This window comes from Miscanthus floridulus, chromosome 4 (genome assembly GCF_019320115.1).
Source record: "Miscanthus floridulus cultivar M001 chromosome 4, ASM1932011v1, whole genome shotgun sequence".
In the NCBI taxonomy this organism is placed as follows: domain Eukaryota; kingdom Viridiplantae; phylum Streptophyta; class Magnoliopsida; order Poales; family Poaceae; genus Miscanthus; species Miscanthus floridulus.
The window spans coordinates 115973699-115988273 of NC_089583.1; the positions used below are offsets into that span (position 1 = coordinate 115973699).

A 14575-nucleotide genomic window follows, 5' to 3' on the forward strand; every position below is an offset into this window, starting at 1 on the left:
ACCAAATCCAATATTGTTGAGACAATCATGGCCAAGTTGTCCTCACGTTGATCGCCACCAATGATGATTAGCAATCTATAATAATAGCCGTGTTATGTCCCCATCACTAGAAACGAGCAGCCAACTAAGGCAGAACACTTGCAATACAGGAATCACCGAATCATCTTATCATCATCCTCTAAAGATATAGAGAACATCTCTCCATGTGTTCAACGGTTGGGGCAGACACTTGGTACATTGGTGACTCCAGTCCACATGGCACCAAGTTAAGAGAGAAGAATATCACAGCTACATGACTTGTTGTATAAGGAAATGTCAACTAACATTGTCTTTGGATCAAAGCAATTTTTTCTGTGAGCAGGGAACATTACATATGAGCATCACCAACAAGCAAAGGCCGAGTTCAAGCTCTTCTGACGAGGCTACTCAAAATCCTCATTGCTCCTTCCAGTTTTGCAGAAAAACAGGTTTTGTTCCACCATATGATATGCCTATATTTTCTTAATGATCTGAACAACGTCCTCATCCTCAAGCTCATGCTCCTGCACAGATGGACAATGAATCAGTGGAAGGAACCTAACACCCGGTGTGAGTGTGACAATGCAACATCATGCTGGTCTAATGCACACCTTGCCAACTCTCTGAGGCTTATGCTTGACGCTGGAACCCCATACCAGAGCGCTGGAATTTTGGTAACAGTTAGCAACGAGGGCCGAAAAAAGAGTAAAAAAGTTATCTGATAAATAGCCAATCAAAGATTCCATGCCAGTGATACGATAACAAGATAATTATCTGGCACTCACTATTTAAACTGTTTGACCATGTCCTTGTGGATTCTGTTGCAGAAATCTTCCACGGTTTTCTTCTTAGATGATACGATAACAGGATCCTCATAATCTGGGTTCAGCCCTTTAGGTTTTGTGTATATCCTAACCAAATCCAAGTATTCCCATACCTTCTCCAGAAGTCCATCAAGATTCCATTCAAGATGAGCACTGCAATATTATTTTTTATAAAGAAAATAAAGTGCTTTAGCTATTAGAGGGAAATCAAGAGAGAGAAATACAGCAGGATACTACAGTACATGCTCACCTAACTGGGCAGTAATGGGGAAGTTTGTCCAAGATTTCCAGCTCTTCAAGTGTTATCTGATCAATCTTGTTGACAACATATATGCAAGGAGTGTAAATCCTGCTTCCTTCAATAACATCTATGAGATCATCTGCTGTAGCATCAAATCTCAGGGAGACATCAGCATTATGTATCCTGTACTCGCTACAGATTGCTTTTACTGTATCAAGGTCCAAATGTGTGTTCGTAACTGTTGATGTGAAGTTGATTCCGCCCTTGTCCTTTCGTCTGAAAGTCAAATTGGGTGGTGTCTTGTTCAACCTACCAAGAACAAAAGGAGCAAAGATCTTAAAAACATTTTAAAATAAGAAGCAAAAACTCACAAAACGAATGGAACTAGTTTTAAGGAAACAAAGAAGACACAAGCCGCAAGAGAAAATAGAACATTGTATTAAAAAGAGCATGATAACATAGAGGATAGAATTCAGCATGATTTAGTATAAATAAATGAGTGCAGCATCTAGGAAATGGATCAAGCCATGTAGGTAACTGATAATAGCTAAATGATGTCTTCCAGATTGGGAGCAAAGAAAAGATCACAAGAGGACTGATGGCCAAGCTGTGTACAAGTTTCATACACTAGTGCCTGCAAAAGTATGGATGTAAACAAGACTTACCTAATGCCAAATCCTTCAAGCTCCTTCTCGATAAGACGCTTGTGAGTTATTGGTTTTATAGCATCAAGAACAATCAAAATAACATTGCATGTCCTAGCTGTGCTGATAACCTGTTAAGCCACAAAAATAGTAACTTTCAAGCCAAGAGGAAATGGTCCTGAACACAAAGAACAGGGAATAACACAAGAAATCCAAGACTGAAGTGTTACGAGCAGCTATTTGATTTGGAGAACAACTACTGGGTGTGAAGTGTGAAGACAGCTAAAAGCCTAAAGCAAGTTCGGATCATAGAATAGAACTGTTTCTTAGTGAAGCATATCAGTGTAGTATGCATAAAAGGGTAAATAAGACCAGATGATGTAGCCTTAACAATCAACAAATTAGCTTAATTTCTCATCTATGATACAAGAAAAAATTGCTTAAATTGTACAAATTAATATTCAAGGCTAAAGAAGTAAGAACTCATTTGAGCCTCCAGCACTTTGAGGAACATAGCTAGTTAGTTGCCCAGGTTCCCCTACATATTTAGTAAAGCTGTGCACTCTTAGCTACAAAGTGGAAATTTTTTATAAAGTAGACAATTTTGAAGTAAGAAGTACTGGTGCAGGTTTGTGTAAAAATTGTAGTTATGGATGATTTTACAATAGATGAGAGCTCAGAAGAGTTCCAGAATATGTGGATGGACACTGTTCATAGAATACTATGCAATGACCCAGTTATGCCCATATAAGTAAGGCAATTTTACCAGCAATGCAAAAAGAAAAGTTTTTTGTTGAAATCATGTCGATTTCAAGGAAGAAATTAGTGTCAGGAAACTTGTAGATGTTGAAATGACCTGTCTTCCTCTGCCCTTTCCATCTTTAGCACCTTCAATGATCCCTGGGAGATCTAGAAGCTGAAATGAAAGCCAGATATTACTCAAGATGAAACATGCTCAGAAAAACTTGTAGCTTTCTGAATGCAAATGGTTACCTGGATTTTAGCACCCTTATACATGATAACTCCAGGAATACATGTTAAAGTCGTAAACTCATAGGCAGCAACCTTTGAAACAGAAAAGGAACAAAAACAGCGCATTAGTAATTTAATATACAGAAATCAAAGTAATAGCGTAGGAAAATATTCAGCTGTATGAAGGTCCAAAGAGCGATCAATCTGAAAAGCCTTCTTTCTAATAATTCCATTTCAAGGACAGGCATAAAAGACTGAATTCAGAACATGCATGCATCACTGAAACCAAAATCTAACTAGGCTGCTACTCAAGCTAATATGTATGTGTAGTCCTTCGGAGCATACCATAGAATTAGACAGCGTATATCTTAAAAACATTGTGCAAGGTACGAACATGAGGTTTTCCCTAATACAATATAGATGATGAGCAGCTAAATCTGGACAAACCTTTATTAATTACTAAATTTAAACAAAGAGCATTGATGCGGCAAACCTCTGAAAATGTCCCTGTCAGCTTGTTCAATAATGTTGATTTCCCGACCGAAGGAAAGCCAACTAAACCAACACGCGCATCTCCACTCTTCGTCACATCAAATCCATCACCTGCACCACCACCACCTTTGGATGTCGGAGTGAGCAACTCCCGCCGCAATTTTGCAAGTTTAGCCTAACCAAACGAACAATTAAGAAGACATAATCTCAGTCGACATACAATAGAAAGAGTATCAGCTCAACAAAGTACAGTCTCATAATAAATATCAAATATCAACATGAAGCTTAATATGGAAACTACTTAATAGCAAAACATGGCAGCCTTAAAAAGGGCGTACCCAGTGCAGAGAGCTCCCGCTCTGTGCGGGGTCTGGGGAAGGGTGTCAGTGGCAAGCCTTACCCTCGCCTGTGCAATGCGAGGAGACCGCGACTCGAACCCGGGACCTTTCGGTCACAGGCGGTAAGACTCTACCGCTTGCACCAGGCCCGCCCTTCGCAGCCTTGATAATTCAATTGTAGAAAATAGCTTAACTGTCCAAACTTTCTTAGGAGTTACAACCTCCAACCGCAAATATAAGTCCATTTAGGTTTGCCCTCAAACATCTTTTAACTTTGGCCATCAATATCTAAAAAATCGTATAGACTGGCAACATATGGCGTTAATGGATTCATAATGAAACATAGCAGGAGCCCTGCCTTTCAATTAAGAGGAGCAAGAGAGTCTAAAGCTTTTAAAGTTACAGATTGCCAATTGCCTCTGGACCAAAGGAAAAAAAAAAACTATATGCACCGCATTAGCAAACAGACGCAAATGTCCTAATGAACTCGTATGGAGTGGGAATCTTAAGACTCTGGATGACAGAAATCAACCAAGTGTTCTGGATAAAGATAAGAGTATTGATTCAAGTTACCTTCAGAAGACCGAGATGGTGAGCAGTGGCTTTATTCTTCTGTGTCCTTGCCATCTGCATAGTCAAGAAAAGCAGGCAACATCAACACAGGGGTAAGAAACTGATCAAATATTCATGCCATCCGCTCCTTAAGTTTTCCAGTACTTTTGCAGCAATAGAAGCTCAGAAGATAAATGGGAACAAATTTCCAGTTTCAAAGTCTACAACAAGTCAACAACAACAACAACAACAACAACAACATAGCCTCCCAAGCAAGTTGGGTAGGCTAGAGTTGAAACCCACCAAGAGCCCCAAGTCACGGTTCAGGCACTTCAATAGCTGCTTTCTAAGTACTCCTATTCAAACATAGATCTCTAGGTATATCCCAAGCTTTCAAATCTCTTTTTATTCCCTTCCCCCATGTCAATTTCGGTCTTCCTCTACCTCTCCTCATATTATTAGCTTGGCTTAGGACTCCACGATGCACTGGTGCCTCTGGAGGTCTCCTTTGGACATGGCCAAACCAGCTCAACCGATGTTGGACAAGCTTTTCTTCAATTGGTGCTACCTCTAGGCGATCACGCATATCATCGTTCTGAACTCGGTCCATTTTTGTGTGACCGTAAATCCATCGCAACATACGCATTTCTGCAACACTCAGTTGTTGAACATGTCGAATCTTTATAGGCCAACATTATGCTCCATACAACATAGCCGATCTAATCACCGTTCTGTAGAACTTGCCTTTTAGCTTTTGTGATACCCTCTTGTCACAGAGAATGCCAGAAGCTTGTTGCCACTTGATCCACCCTGCTTTGATTCTATGGCTAACGTCCGCATCAATATCTCCATCCCTCTGTAGCATCGATCCCAGATACCGAAAGGTATCCCTCTTAGGCACTACTTGACCTTCCAAACTCACATCTCCCTCCTCCTGTACAACTCCGCCAAAGTCGTATCTCATATATTCGGTTTTAGTTCTGCTCAATCTAAAACCTTTAGACTCAAGGGTCTGCCATCATAACTCTAGTTTCCTATTTACTCCCACCTGACTTTCATCCACTAACACTACATCATCAGCGATCAACATACACCAAGGGATATCCCCTTGTATATTCCCGGTAACCTCATCCATTACCAAGGCAAAGAGATACGGGCTTAAGATTGACCCTTGATGAAGTCCAATTTTAATCGAGAAGTAATCTGTGTTACCATCGTTTGTTCGAACACTAGTCACAACATTGTTGTACATGTCCTTGATGAGGGTCACGTACTTTGATGGGACTTTATGTTTGTCCAAAGACCACCACATAACATTTCTTGATATCTTGTCATAAGCCTTCTCTAAGTCAATGAAAACCAAGTGGAGGTCCTTCTTCTGCTCTCTAAACCGCTCCATAATCTGTCTTATTAAGAAGATTGCTTGTGTGGTTGACCTTTCGAGCATGAAACCAAATTGGTTTGTTGATATCTGCGTCGTTCCTCGCAGGCGCTGCTCGATGACTCTATCCCATAACTTCATAGTGTGGCTTATCAACTTAATTCCCCGATACTTAGTACAACTTTGGATATCTCCCTTGTTCTTGTAGATTGGTACCAATATGCTTCTTCTCCACTCCTCAGGTATCTTGTTTGATCGAAAGATATTGTTGAACATCTTGGTTAGCCATACTATAGCTATATCCCCGAGATATCTCCACACCTTGATTGGGATACCATTAGGGCCTATCGCTTTGCCCCCTTTCATCCTTTTCAAGGCTTCTCTGACCTCCGATTCTTGAATCATCCGCACAAAGCGCCTGTTAGTGTCATCAAACGAGTCGTCCAGTTCAACGGTGGTGTTCTCGTTCTCACCATTGAACCATTTATCAAAATACTCTTGCCATCTATGTCTGATCTCATCCACCTTCACCAAGAGCTGCTCCCTCTCATCTTTTATGCACTTGACTTGGTTAAAGTCCCTTGTCTTCCTATCGTGAGCCCTAGCCATCCTATAAATGTAATTTTCTCCTTCCTTCGTACTCAAACGTCGGTAAAGGTCCTCATAGGCCCGCCCTTTGCCTCACTCACCGCTCGTTTTGCAGTCTTCTTTGCCACCTTGTACTTCTCTATGTTGTTTGCAGACCTGTCATCAATGTTTTTTTAGGCGCTAGGCGGTTTCTAGGCGGTGACCCATCGCCTAGCGCCTAGGCGCGCCTAGGCAGGCCTAGGCGTTTTCTAGGCGTTTTGACATTTTTTGTATCTCAGCATATATAGCTAAATAAATTATATAAATATAGTAGCTGAGTGAATTTTATAAAAAGAGAGAAGGTCCAATAGACATACCTTAGTTGATAGAAAAGCGATGTTCATGCTTAGTTCATAGTTGATACTGAGAAATGGTATATCATGCTGCATTGAAATTGCTTGAATGGTCAGCACGGGAAAGCAATGATCATTACTGCTGTCATTAGGATTGTAACAGTATGAAGGTGGCTTATTTCCTGGTAAGAAGATGGGACCATCAGATTTCAAGCAGAAGCAGCTATGTCTTGCAACAGATTGATTCAGTTGGAAGTACTTACCCGCCCACTTATGTGAACATATGGATCACTTTCACCAATGACAACAGTAGAAGATAAACCAACTGAAGTATGTAACATGCTATATACAAGTGGAGAACAGACCAATGTGATGTCCTGCAGGCTGCAGCAATACAAGTGGAGAACAGACCATATCAGTAGTTAAATATAAATGGACAGCAGACCATATGAAATAGGAAAGAGCAGGTTAGGTACTTATCTCAATGATCTTAGCCCTTTCCTATCCATCGGACATTATCAGCAGCAAATGATAGCCATTTGAAACCACAAACATGTAGGGATAACAGTAGCAGCAAAGAAAATTAAATGGTACAGAACAACACATAATTCAGTTCTTAAAATACAGAACACAGGCACACAGACTGCACTACTGCAGGAGTTCCAAGTTCATAAGTTAAAGATACAATTAAAAGATAAATATGACATGATAAAGCCCCACTGCCATATCTTCTTCAATAGGGTTCCATATATTCATCCTCATCTTCATCAAACTCTTCTTCTTCGGAGTCAAATTCTTCTCCTTCATAAAGCTGCCTCACTCTTGCACTTCTACGCAGCTCAAGTTGTTGGTCTGCTCCTACTGCTTCTCCAATAACAGACCAAGTTATCCCTGTACCTTCCATCTCCTCATCTTCCTCATCTCTATAGACAACTATTGCACAATCATCTCCATCCTCATACAAAAAACCTTGAGCTTCGGTTGTCTCACTAGACAAGAGAACATCAGTAGTTTTCTTTGACGCTATCCTTTCTTTCTTATTAAGCAACTTGGAATTGAATTGAATAAAGACCAATTTGTTGAGTCGGGTTGTAGTAAGCCTATTTCTCTTCTTAGTGTGTATCTACAAATTAAACATGAGAGCATATAAATATTTTCATTCCTGTAAGTTTACTGCTGAAATCTGGACAGTAGATAGGGACTAACCATTTCAAATGTACTCCAATTTCTTTCACAACCAGAAGAGCTTGATGTCAGAGATAGGATCCTTGTTGCCAACTTCTGTAAAGCGGGCGTTTCAGTTCCATACAGCCGCCACCAAGATGCTGAAATAAATGAGCAGAAACTATATAACAGCCATGCAAAATGCAATAGCACTGGATAACAAGATTATGCAGTTAGCACTGGATAACAAGATTATGCAGTTACTACTGGATAACAGCCATCAATGTACTCATCAATAGCACTGTACTGTTACTACTCTATGAAGTTACTTAGACCATGAGTGTGCTTACAGATTATGCAACTCATGTATTTAGAAGCTAGCATAGTGAGTTACTTTTTCATCGGCCACTTAAATAGTTAACAGATATGAGTTACCTGGGTTGTACTCAAATTTTTCACAAGTCTTTGCAAGCTTCTTGTTAAATGGTCCTTCTCTATTACGAAACTTGTCTAGTTCAGTGTTGACAGCCTGATCTTGCTTGTCCTCATCATGATGATAAAAAGTCTCTACACAGCTCATAAAACCTACTGTTATTGTGGCATCATCAAAGATTGATGGGTTGCCATAGCTGTAGTATGGATTCAGCAGATAGGCAGTCAAATGCAATGGAGAATCAAGTCTTCCTTTCATCTTCTTGTCAATAATAGCAATAACTTCGTTGTAGCGGGACTGAACATTGCCATAGGCTTCCTTGATCTCTCTCTTTGCCTTCAGTAGTTCTCCATATATGAAACCCATTGATGGCTTCACATCCCCATCAACCAAACGAAGAACTTTGACCAATGGCTCAAAAACACTCAAACACAGCTTCACATCCTTCCAAAAGGTTGGACTCAATATTGTTGCTGTTGCATCTTTTCCCTTTTTTGACTTCACATCCTTCAATGTGTCCCACCTATTATGAACCACCATCTTTCTTAGTTGGTCCTTCTTCTCTAGTATGCTGTTCAAAGTGAGAAAAGCTGAAGCAAACCTAGTCACTCCTGGCCTTATTATCTCTCTCCCCTCTGTGAAGTATCTCAAGCACTCCAATGTTCTTGTGTGCCCATAGACAAATATGGTTAATGCCTTTGCTTGGTCAATCACCTTCTTGAACCGTGGCATGTTGCCAACTCCTTGGAGCATTAAATTGATTGTGTGAGTTGCACAAGAGGTCCAAAAGATGTTTGGTCTCTTCTCAAGCATTAGCTTCTTTGCTCCCATATTGTTAGAAGCATTGTCTGTCACTACTTGCACCACATCATCCGGACCAATGTCTTCAATTGCTTTGTCCACTAGTTCAAATATGACTTCACTTGTGTGTGACACATCTGACATCTCTTGTGAGCTGACAAAACTAGATCCATCAGCACAGTTAGTGCACAGGTTCATTATACTTCTCCTCTTCCTATCTGACCAAGCATCAGTCATAACAGAGCACCCATTCTTCACCTTCTCAGCCTCACGTTCTTGTAGCAAACTCTTGGTTCTTGCATATTCTTCATCTAGCAAACTCTCTCGCAGATCACGCAGAGATGGAGGTTCAAGTCCAGAACCAAACTGTCCAATTGCTTCACACATTTGCTTGAACTCATCATTGTCACAAGCATTGAATGATATGGCTACATATGATACAAAAAAGTGTAATTAACTAATTAGTGTGTAGTTCAGGCATGTGTTCAAATTTGAAATGTAAAACAGAAATACATAATATTAAATTACCATGTGTATATGCCCATCTTGCAATATATTTATGCACCTCATGTGTTCTTTGTTTCCAAAGTTCCTTGTTCAGCTTCTGTTGCTTCAAAGACTCAGATTTTGTTGCTTTAGGATCAATAGCACGTGTCCACTTATCAATGGGTCCTAATTTGTGAGGCTCTGAACTTCCAACACAAGTCACTTCATCATCCTCAGTTCCAACCCGAGAAACATTCACGTCTTCTCTAAGCTCTAGTTCACGAACAGCCTGCTCCTTCCTCTTCCTTTTTGAATCTTCTAGTGATTTCTTGCACTTGTCTTTAGCCTCCTGTGTGCTCTTCTTGCATTTCTTCGCATTTGTTCCAACATTGGCCACATGTTCCTTCAACCGATGGACCCCTCCTTGGCTCCGATGACCACAGAATTTGCACTCCACCTTGTCCTTGTTGTTTGCATCCACTAGAAACCCATACTCCCATCCAACATCATCTGAATTCCTTTTCAGGACATTCACCTCCTCCCGAGATGTAACACCAGTTTCAGTTTGAGGAGCACATTGTTGGACCGACATTCTACATGAAGAGCAGTAGAGGCATGTGAAATTAGTCCTGCAGCACTACTTATAAATTTAGATAAAAAGCCACTGATAAAAAGCCACTGAGTATTTCATTCCCCTTATGAAAACTAATCCAGCAGGACTAATTTAGAAGATGCTCCTCATGTTTAGAAGATGCTCTAATCCAGCAGTTTAGAAGATAACTTGTACTCCTAAGATTGATAACCAGGTCATGGTAGCACACAAGTTCAGCTAATAGCAACCTAGTTAACTAAGAATGACTGGGCTGTGTTGAAGCAATAGCTCAGGCTGCTCAGCTCAGTTGGTAGAGCCTTGAGCGGACGCCCAACAGGGCTGCAACCCAGTTAACTAACTACGAGCACAGCACAGCCGAGAGCAGAGGAGAGAGGAGCAGGGGGCGGGCAGACCTCACGTCCTCACCTTGCCTTGGGGTTCCCGAGCGCCTGGGCCAGGGGTAGCGAGAAGGTCACCACCGGTGGCGGCCCGGCGAGGAGGGGCCGCACGGGAGCTCCAGGGGCGGCGGCGGGCCTGCGGACGGGGCGCACGGGGCGGATCCGGCGGACGGGGCGGACGGGGCGGACGGGGCGGATCCGGCGGACGGCGAGGAGGGGCCGCACGGGAGCTCCAGGGGCGGCGGGCCTGCGGACGGGGCGCACGGGTCGGATCCGGCGGACGGGGCGGATCCGGCGGACGGCGAGGAGGGGCAGCACGGGAGCTCCAGGGGCGGCGGCGAGCTCGGGTCTTTGACTCTCTCACTCTCTCTCTCTAATCCTCTCTACAACCCGCGCTCTTTTCTTCCAGCGCGGGCGCTTCCTTTCCCGCGCACCCGGCTTCTCGCGCGCGCTCCCGCCTGCTCCTGCCCGCCAAAACGCGCTCGTGCTCCCGCCGCCTAGGCGCCGCCTCCTCCGCCTACTCGACGCCCAGGCGCCGCGGAGGCGCCGCGGAACTCCGCGGAGGCGCGCCCAGCGCCTAGAGGTGCGCCTCACCCCCTAGGCCCCGCGGGAAGGCTCCGCCTTGCGCCTGGGCGCGCCTAGGCGAGCGCGGAACCTCGCCTTGTTTTTCATTGCCTGTCATGATACAAGCGCTTATAGCACTCCTTTTCCTTAATAGCCTTTTGCACATCTTCATTCCACCACCAAGTGTCTTTCGAGTCGCATCCGCTCCCTTTGGTCACTCTAAGCACCTCTGAAGCAACCTTCCGAACGCATGTTGCCATCTTCTCCCACATGCTGTTTGCATCGCCTTCATCATTCCAAGGGCCCTCTTCAATGACCTTTTCCTTAAAGACCTTTGATGCCTCCCCTTCTAATTTCCACCACTTCATTCTAGCAACCCTAGCTTGTTTGTTCCCACAAGCTTGCACCAGAAAGCGGAAGTCAGGCACCACCAGTTTGAGTTGAGCGACCACACATTCTCCAGGTATCACCTTACAATCCACGTATGTTCGTTTATCCCTCCTTCTTGTAAGGACAAAGTCGATTTGACTAGAGTACTGGCCACTACTAAAGGTCACTAAGTGGGACTGTTTCTTACGGAAGAAAGTGTTAGCTATCATCAGATCAAAAGCTATGGCGAAGTCTAAGACTTCCTCTCTCTCCTGGTTCCTACTACCATATCCGAAACCCCCATGAACCGCCTCGAAACCTGCACTTGATGTACCTACATGGCCATTAAGATCACCTCCTATAAAGAGCTTCTCGCTACTAGGGACAGCTCTAACCAAGCGATCTAAGTCTTCCCAGAAAAGCCGCTTAGAACTCTCATCATGGCCTACATGGGGGCATACGCACTAATTACGTTTAAGACCATATCACTAATGACAAGTTTAACTAAGATGATCCTATCCCCTTGCCTTCTCACCTCCACCACACCATCCTTGAGGCTCTTATCAATCAAAACTCCTACTCCATTTTTATTTGAAGTAGTCCCTGTGTACCAGAGCTTGAAGCCGGTATTGTCCACCTTCTTCGCCTTCTGCCCCTTCCATTTAGTCTCTTGAACGCATAAGATATTTACACGCCTCCTAACCGTTGTGTCCACTAACTCTCTTAACTTACATGTAAGGGACCCTACATTCAAGCTACCTAAACAGATTCTAGTTAGCTCGACTAGCTTCCTTACCCTTCGCACCCGCCGAGGTAGGTGTGAAGACCCTTGCTCATTTTGCACCACACCCGGGCACCGATGTGGCGCGCCACTAAGGATGCGACGACATGATCCTTGCTCACTTGACACTGTGTCCAGATCGCGACACGGCGTGTCACGGGGGTGACGACCCGGCCCTTGCTCATTTCACAGTCTACATATTACTCAAAAACTGTAATACCATCAATTCATCACCATGGAACACAATCAGAAGCAGTTTACATGTTAGCACTGACTTAAAACCTACAGCTATGGAAGAATGGGCCTGGAGATTCCACTTGTGACGTAGAGATCCTGGGTTCAAATCAGCCTACGAGCAGAATTCTGCAGGGGTAAGGCTGTCTAGAAATTCCCTTCCCCAGATCCAACATTGTCAACAATGGGTATTCCCTTTCTTAAGGAAATGCAAGCGAATCCAACAATGTGACCAGAGGCACAGAGCATATAGTATTGTAGATTAGCATTGAAGCCCACCAAGTCCGCACCACACAGTACACATAGTCAATTCAGGATCCCAGACATATTGATGTGATAAACTCATCAACTGACAAAACAATCCGTCTGATCCAAATAGTACAGTTTCTTCCACAGGGCTGGAAGCATTTAAACCTCTTAAGAAAGCAGGAAAACCCCATACAGACTAAATGGTCACACAAACCTCACTAGACACTTTACCATCCAACACAACAAGTACAGGACCTAGGGTTAGCATCCCATCTCTCAAATAATAACAGCTAAGACAATCCCAATCTCAGCCGCATTAACACAGCATCTCCCACGACATCAAAACACATACAGGCACGCGGCAAAACTAACAATTCGAAACCAGAACTGAAGAGGTTAAAACCCCGTAGTATTTCCGGCATCCCAACTCCCAAGCTATGAAAATCTAAGCGACTCAGCATCAAAAACCATTTCAATTCGAAGCTCCCACTAAACTACAACCCAACAGTTCGTAACAGCTGGGAGCACAAATCTACCGAAACGTCGGGACGGCTGGATGGGAACCTAGCGCGCAAACTCGCGATGCACTAGCCGGGGTTGGGTTACCTCGTCCTCGATGTCCTTGATCTTCTGCATGACGGTCGCCATGGCTGCCGCTCGAAGAGGGAGAGGAGACGCTTCGAGGTCGGGAAGGCGCGTCTGCTCCTCGCTCGCGCGGCTTCGTTCGTGCGGATGCGAAGGGGAGGGAGTGAGGTTGAGGGTGGAGAGAGGAGAAGGTTCGAGAAGCGTGGTGAGGGTTTGCCTTCCCGACACAGGTAAGGCAGGCAGGCTTATGGGCCAGTAGGCTGGGCCGTAAATGCTTCAATTTTGTGGAAGAAAAGGGAAACGAAACAAAACAAAACAAAACAAAAAAAAGGAGAAAAAAACAAGGCAAAAAGAAAAAAGAGAATCCGGTTTGATCGGGGGTTTGAACCCGACGTGAATCGAACACGCAACCTTCTGATCTGGAGTCAGACGCGCTACCATTGCGCCACGGATCCGGATGGTGACAGCGTTCATTCTATTATTTATAATAACGTACTATAAGGCCATAGTGAGCGCTGTGCCGTGGTTCAACTGGGGACGAGAAGGCAGGTGGCACGAAGTGCCAGTGCTGTGTGATGTCGTGTCTCGGATCTCGCTGTCTCGGGACTACGGGAGCCGAAGTCGGCCACGACAGGCGGCGGCCAACGGCGTGAAGACAAGTCTAATGAAACTGAATCGGTGTGCATTCAGTCTGAAGACCAGAGACTGATGAGGGGATAAGAAAAGGAATCAACTGGGCTCGACTCACCTCCTCAGTCGCACTCTTGCTTCTTGGTAAGGCCTACTTCTTGGCCTCTTGGTGTCTTGATGTCAAATTAAAATCACTCATAGTACATGTCAGTACAAGGCTGGCTTGGAGACCGGTGCTTGGCCAGCGTTTGGCGCAGGCGTCGGCGTTGCCGTGGAGCCCCGTGTGGGTGTGGCGACTGGAGAGACCCACTGCTCGTCGAACGCTGCCGGCGAGCACGCGTGCCACGTGCCCACCTGAACGCGTTCTGGACTAGGGGTGGAGGTGCTCTGTTTTCGTCACCGATACCTCGCTCCACGGCCGTCCACGTACCACGAGATGACGAGAAGATCCGGTCGTTGGACTGTGGGAACATGATCCTGACGGCGTCGCTGCCGTCGGTTATCGCGCATTGGGGATGGGGTCATCTCCTTGTCCTGGGAGGTCGACAGCATGAACGCGTAGACAAATGTAGGAGTTTGAGAGACTGATCCGAGACGATGCTGCTGCCCGAGACCACGGGCGCGCGCGGTTGTGGACCACGCCATCCCTGTTCGTGTGGTGAGGACGACTACATCGCCGTACATACCAGCGACAATGGAGGGTACCAGTTGGCGCCTTGGCGGCGCCCAACAAGATAGATCCTGCACATATTTTGAGTTGCACTACAATAGTAAATCTAACGATAATGCTACAAACAGGATGTCCGATGTCAGCGACTCGCTTCGGACGGACGCATGGCGTGACATGTTACCACAACTTTAACTCCCTCTGTCTCTTATCTCATCCGGACACCGCTGGCTCACTTCG

The 14575-nt window shown here is 44.6% G+C and overlaps 1 protein-coding gene and 1 non-coding gene across 5 annotated transcripts; both read right to left on the reverse strand.

The window, feature by feature from the left end:
* Positions 1-266: 266 nt before the first annotated feature.
* LOC136550443 (developmentally-regulated G-protein 3-like) lies at positions 267-13281 on the reverse strand. 4 transcript variants are annotated; one of them, XM_066542018.1, is made up of 11 exons: positions 6646-7116; positions 6407-6564; positions 4103-4156; positions 3193-3366; positions 2721-2792; positions 2584-2643; positions 1749-1858; positions 1093-1392; positions 804-995; positions 630-681; positions 267-542 (listed from the first exon to the last, which is right to left on the reverse strand). In XM_066542018.1, the coding sequence occupies exons 2-11, from the start codon at positions 6476-6478 to the stop codon at positions 492-494; spliced, it is 1137 nt and encodes a 378-aa protein (XP_066398115.1). In that variant the 5' UTR covers positions 6479-6564; positions 6646-7116; the 3' UTR covers positions 267-491. The 4 variants fall into 4 exon arrangements, with proteins under 4 accessions (XP_066398115.1, XP_066398116.1, XP_066398113.1 ...); XM_066542019.1 differs by lacking the exons at positions 6407-6564; positions 6646-7116 and adding an exon at positions 13060-13281; XM_066542016.1 differs by lacking the exons at positions 267-542; positions 630-681; positions 804-995; ... (5 more) ...; positions 4103-4156; positions 6407-6564 and adding exons at positions 7589-7707; positions 7982-9208; positions 9309-9859; positions 13060-13193 and having other exon boundaries at positions 6648-7505.
* Positions 13282-13421: 140 nt separating this feature from the next.
* Positions 13422-13493, reverse strand: TRNAW-CCA (transfer RNA tryptophan (anticodon CCA)). Its single transcript has one exon. It is a non-coding gene; the product is annotated as a tRNA-Trp (tRNA).
* Between the last annotated feature and the right edge of the window lie 1082 nt (positions 13494-14575).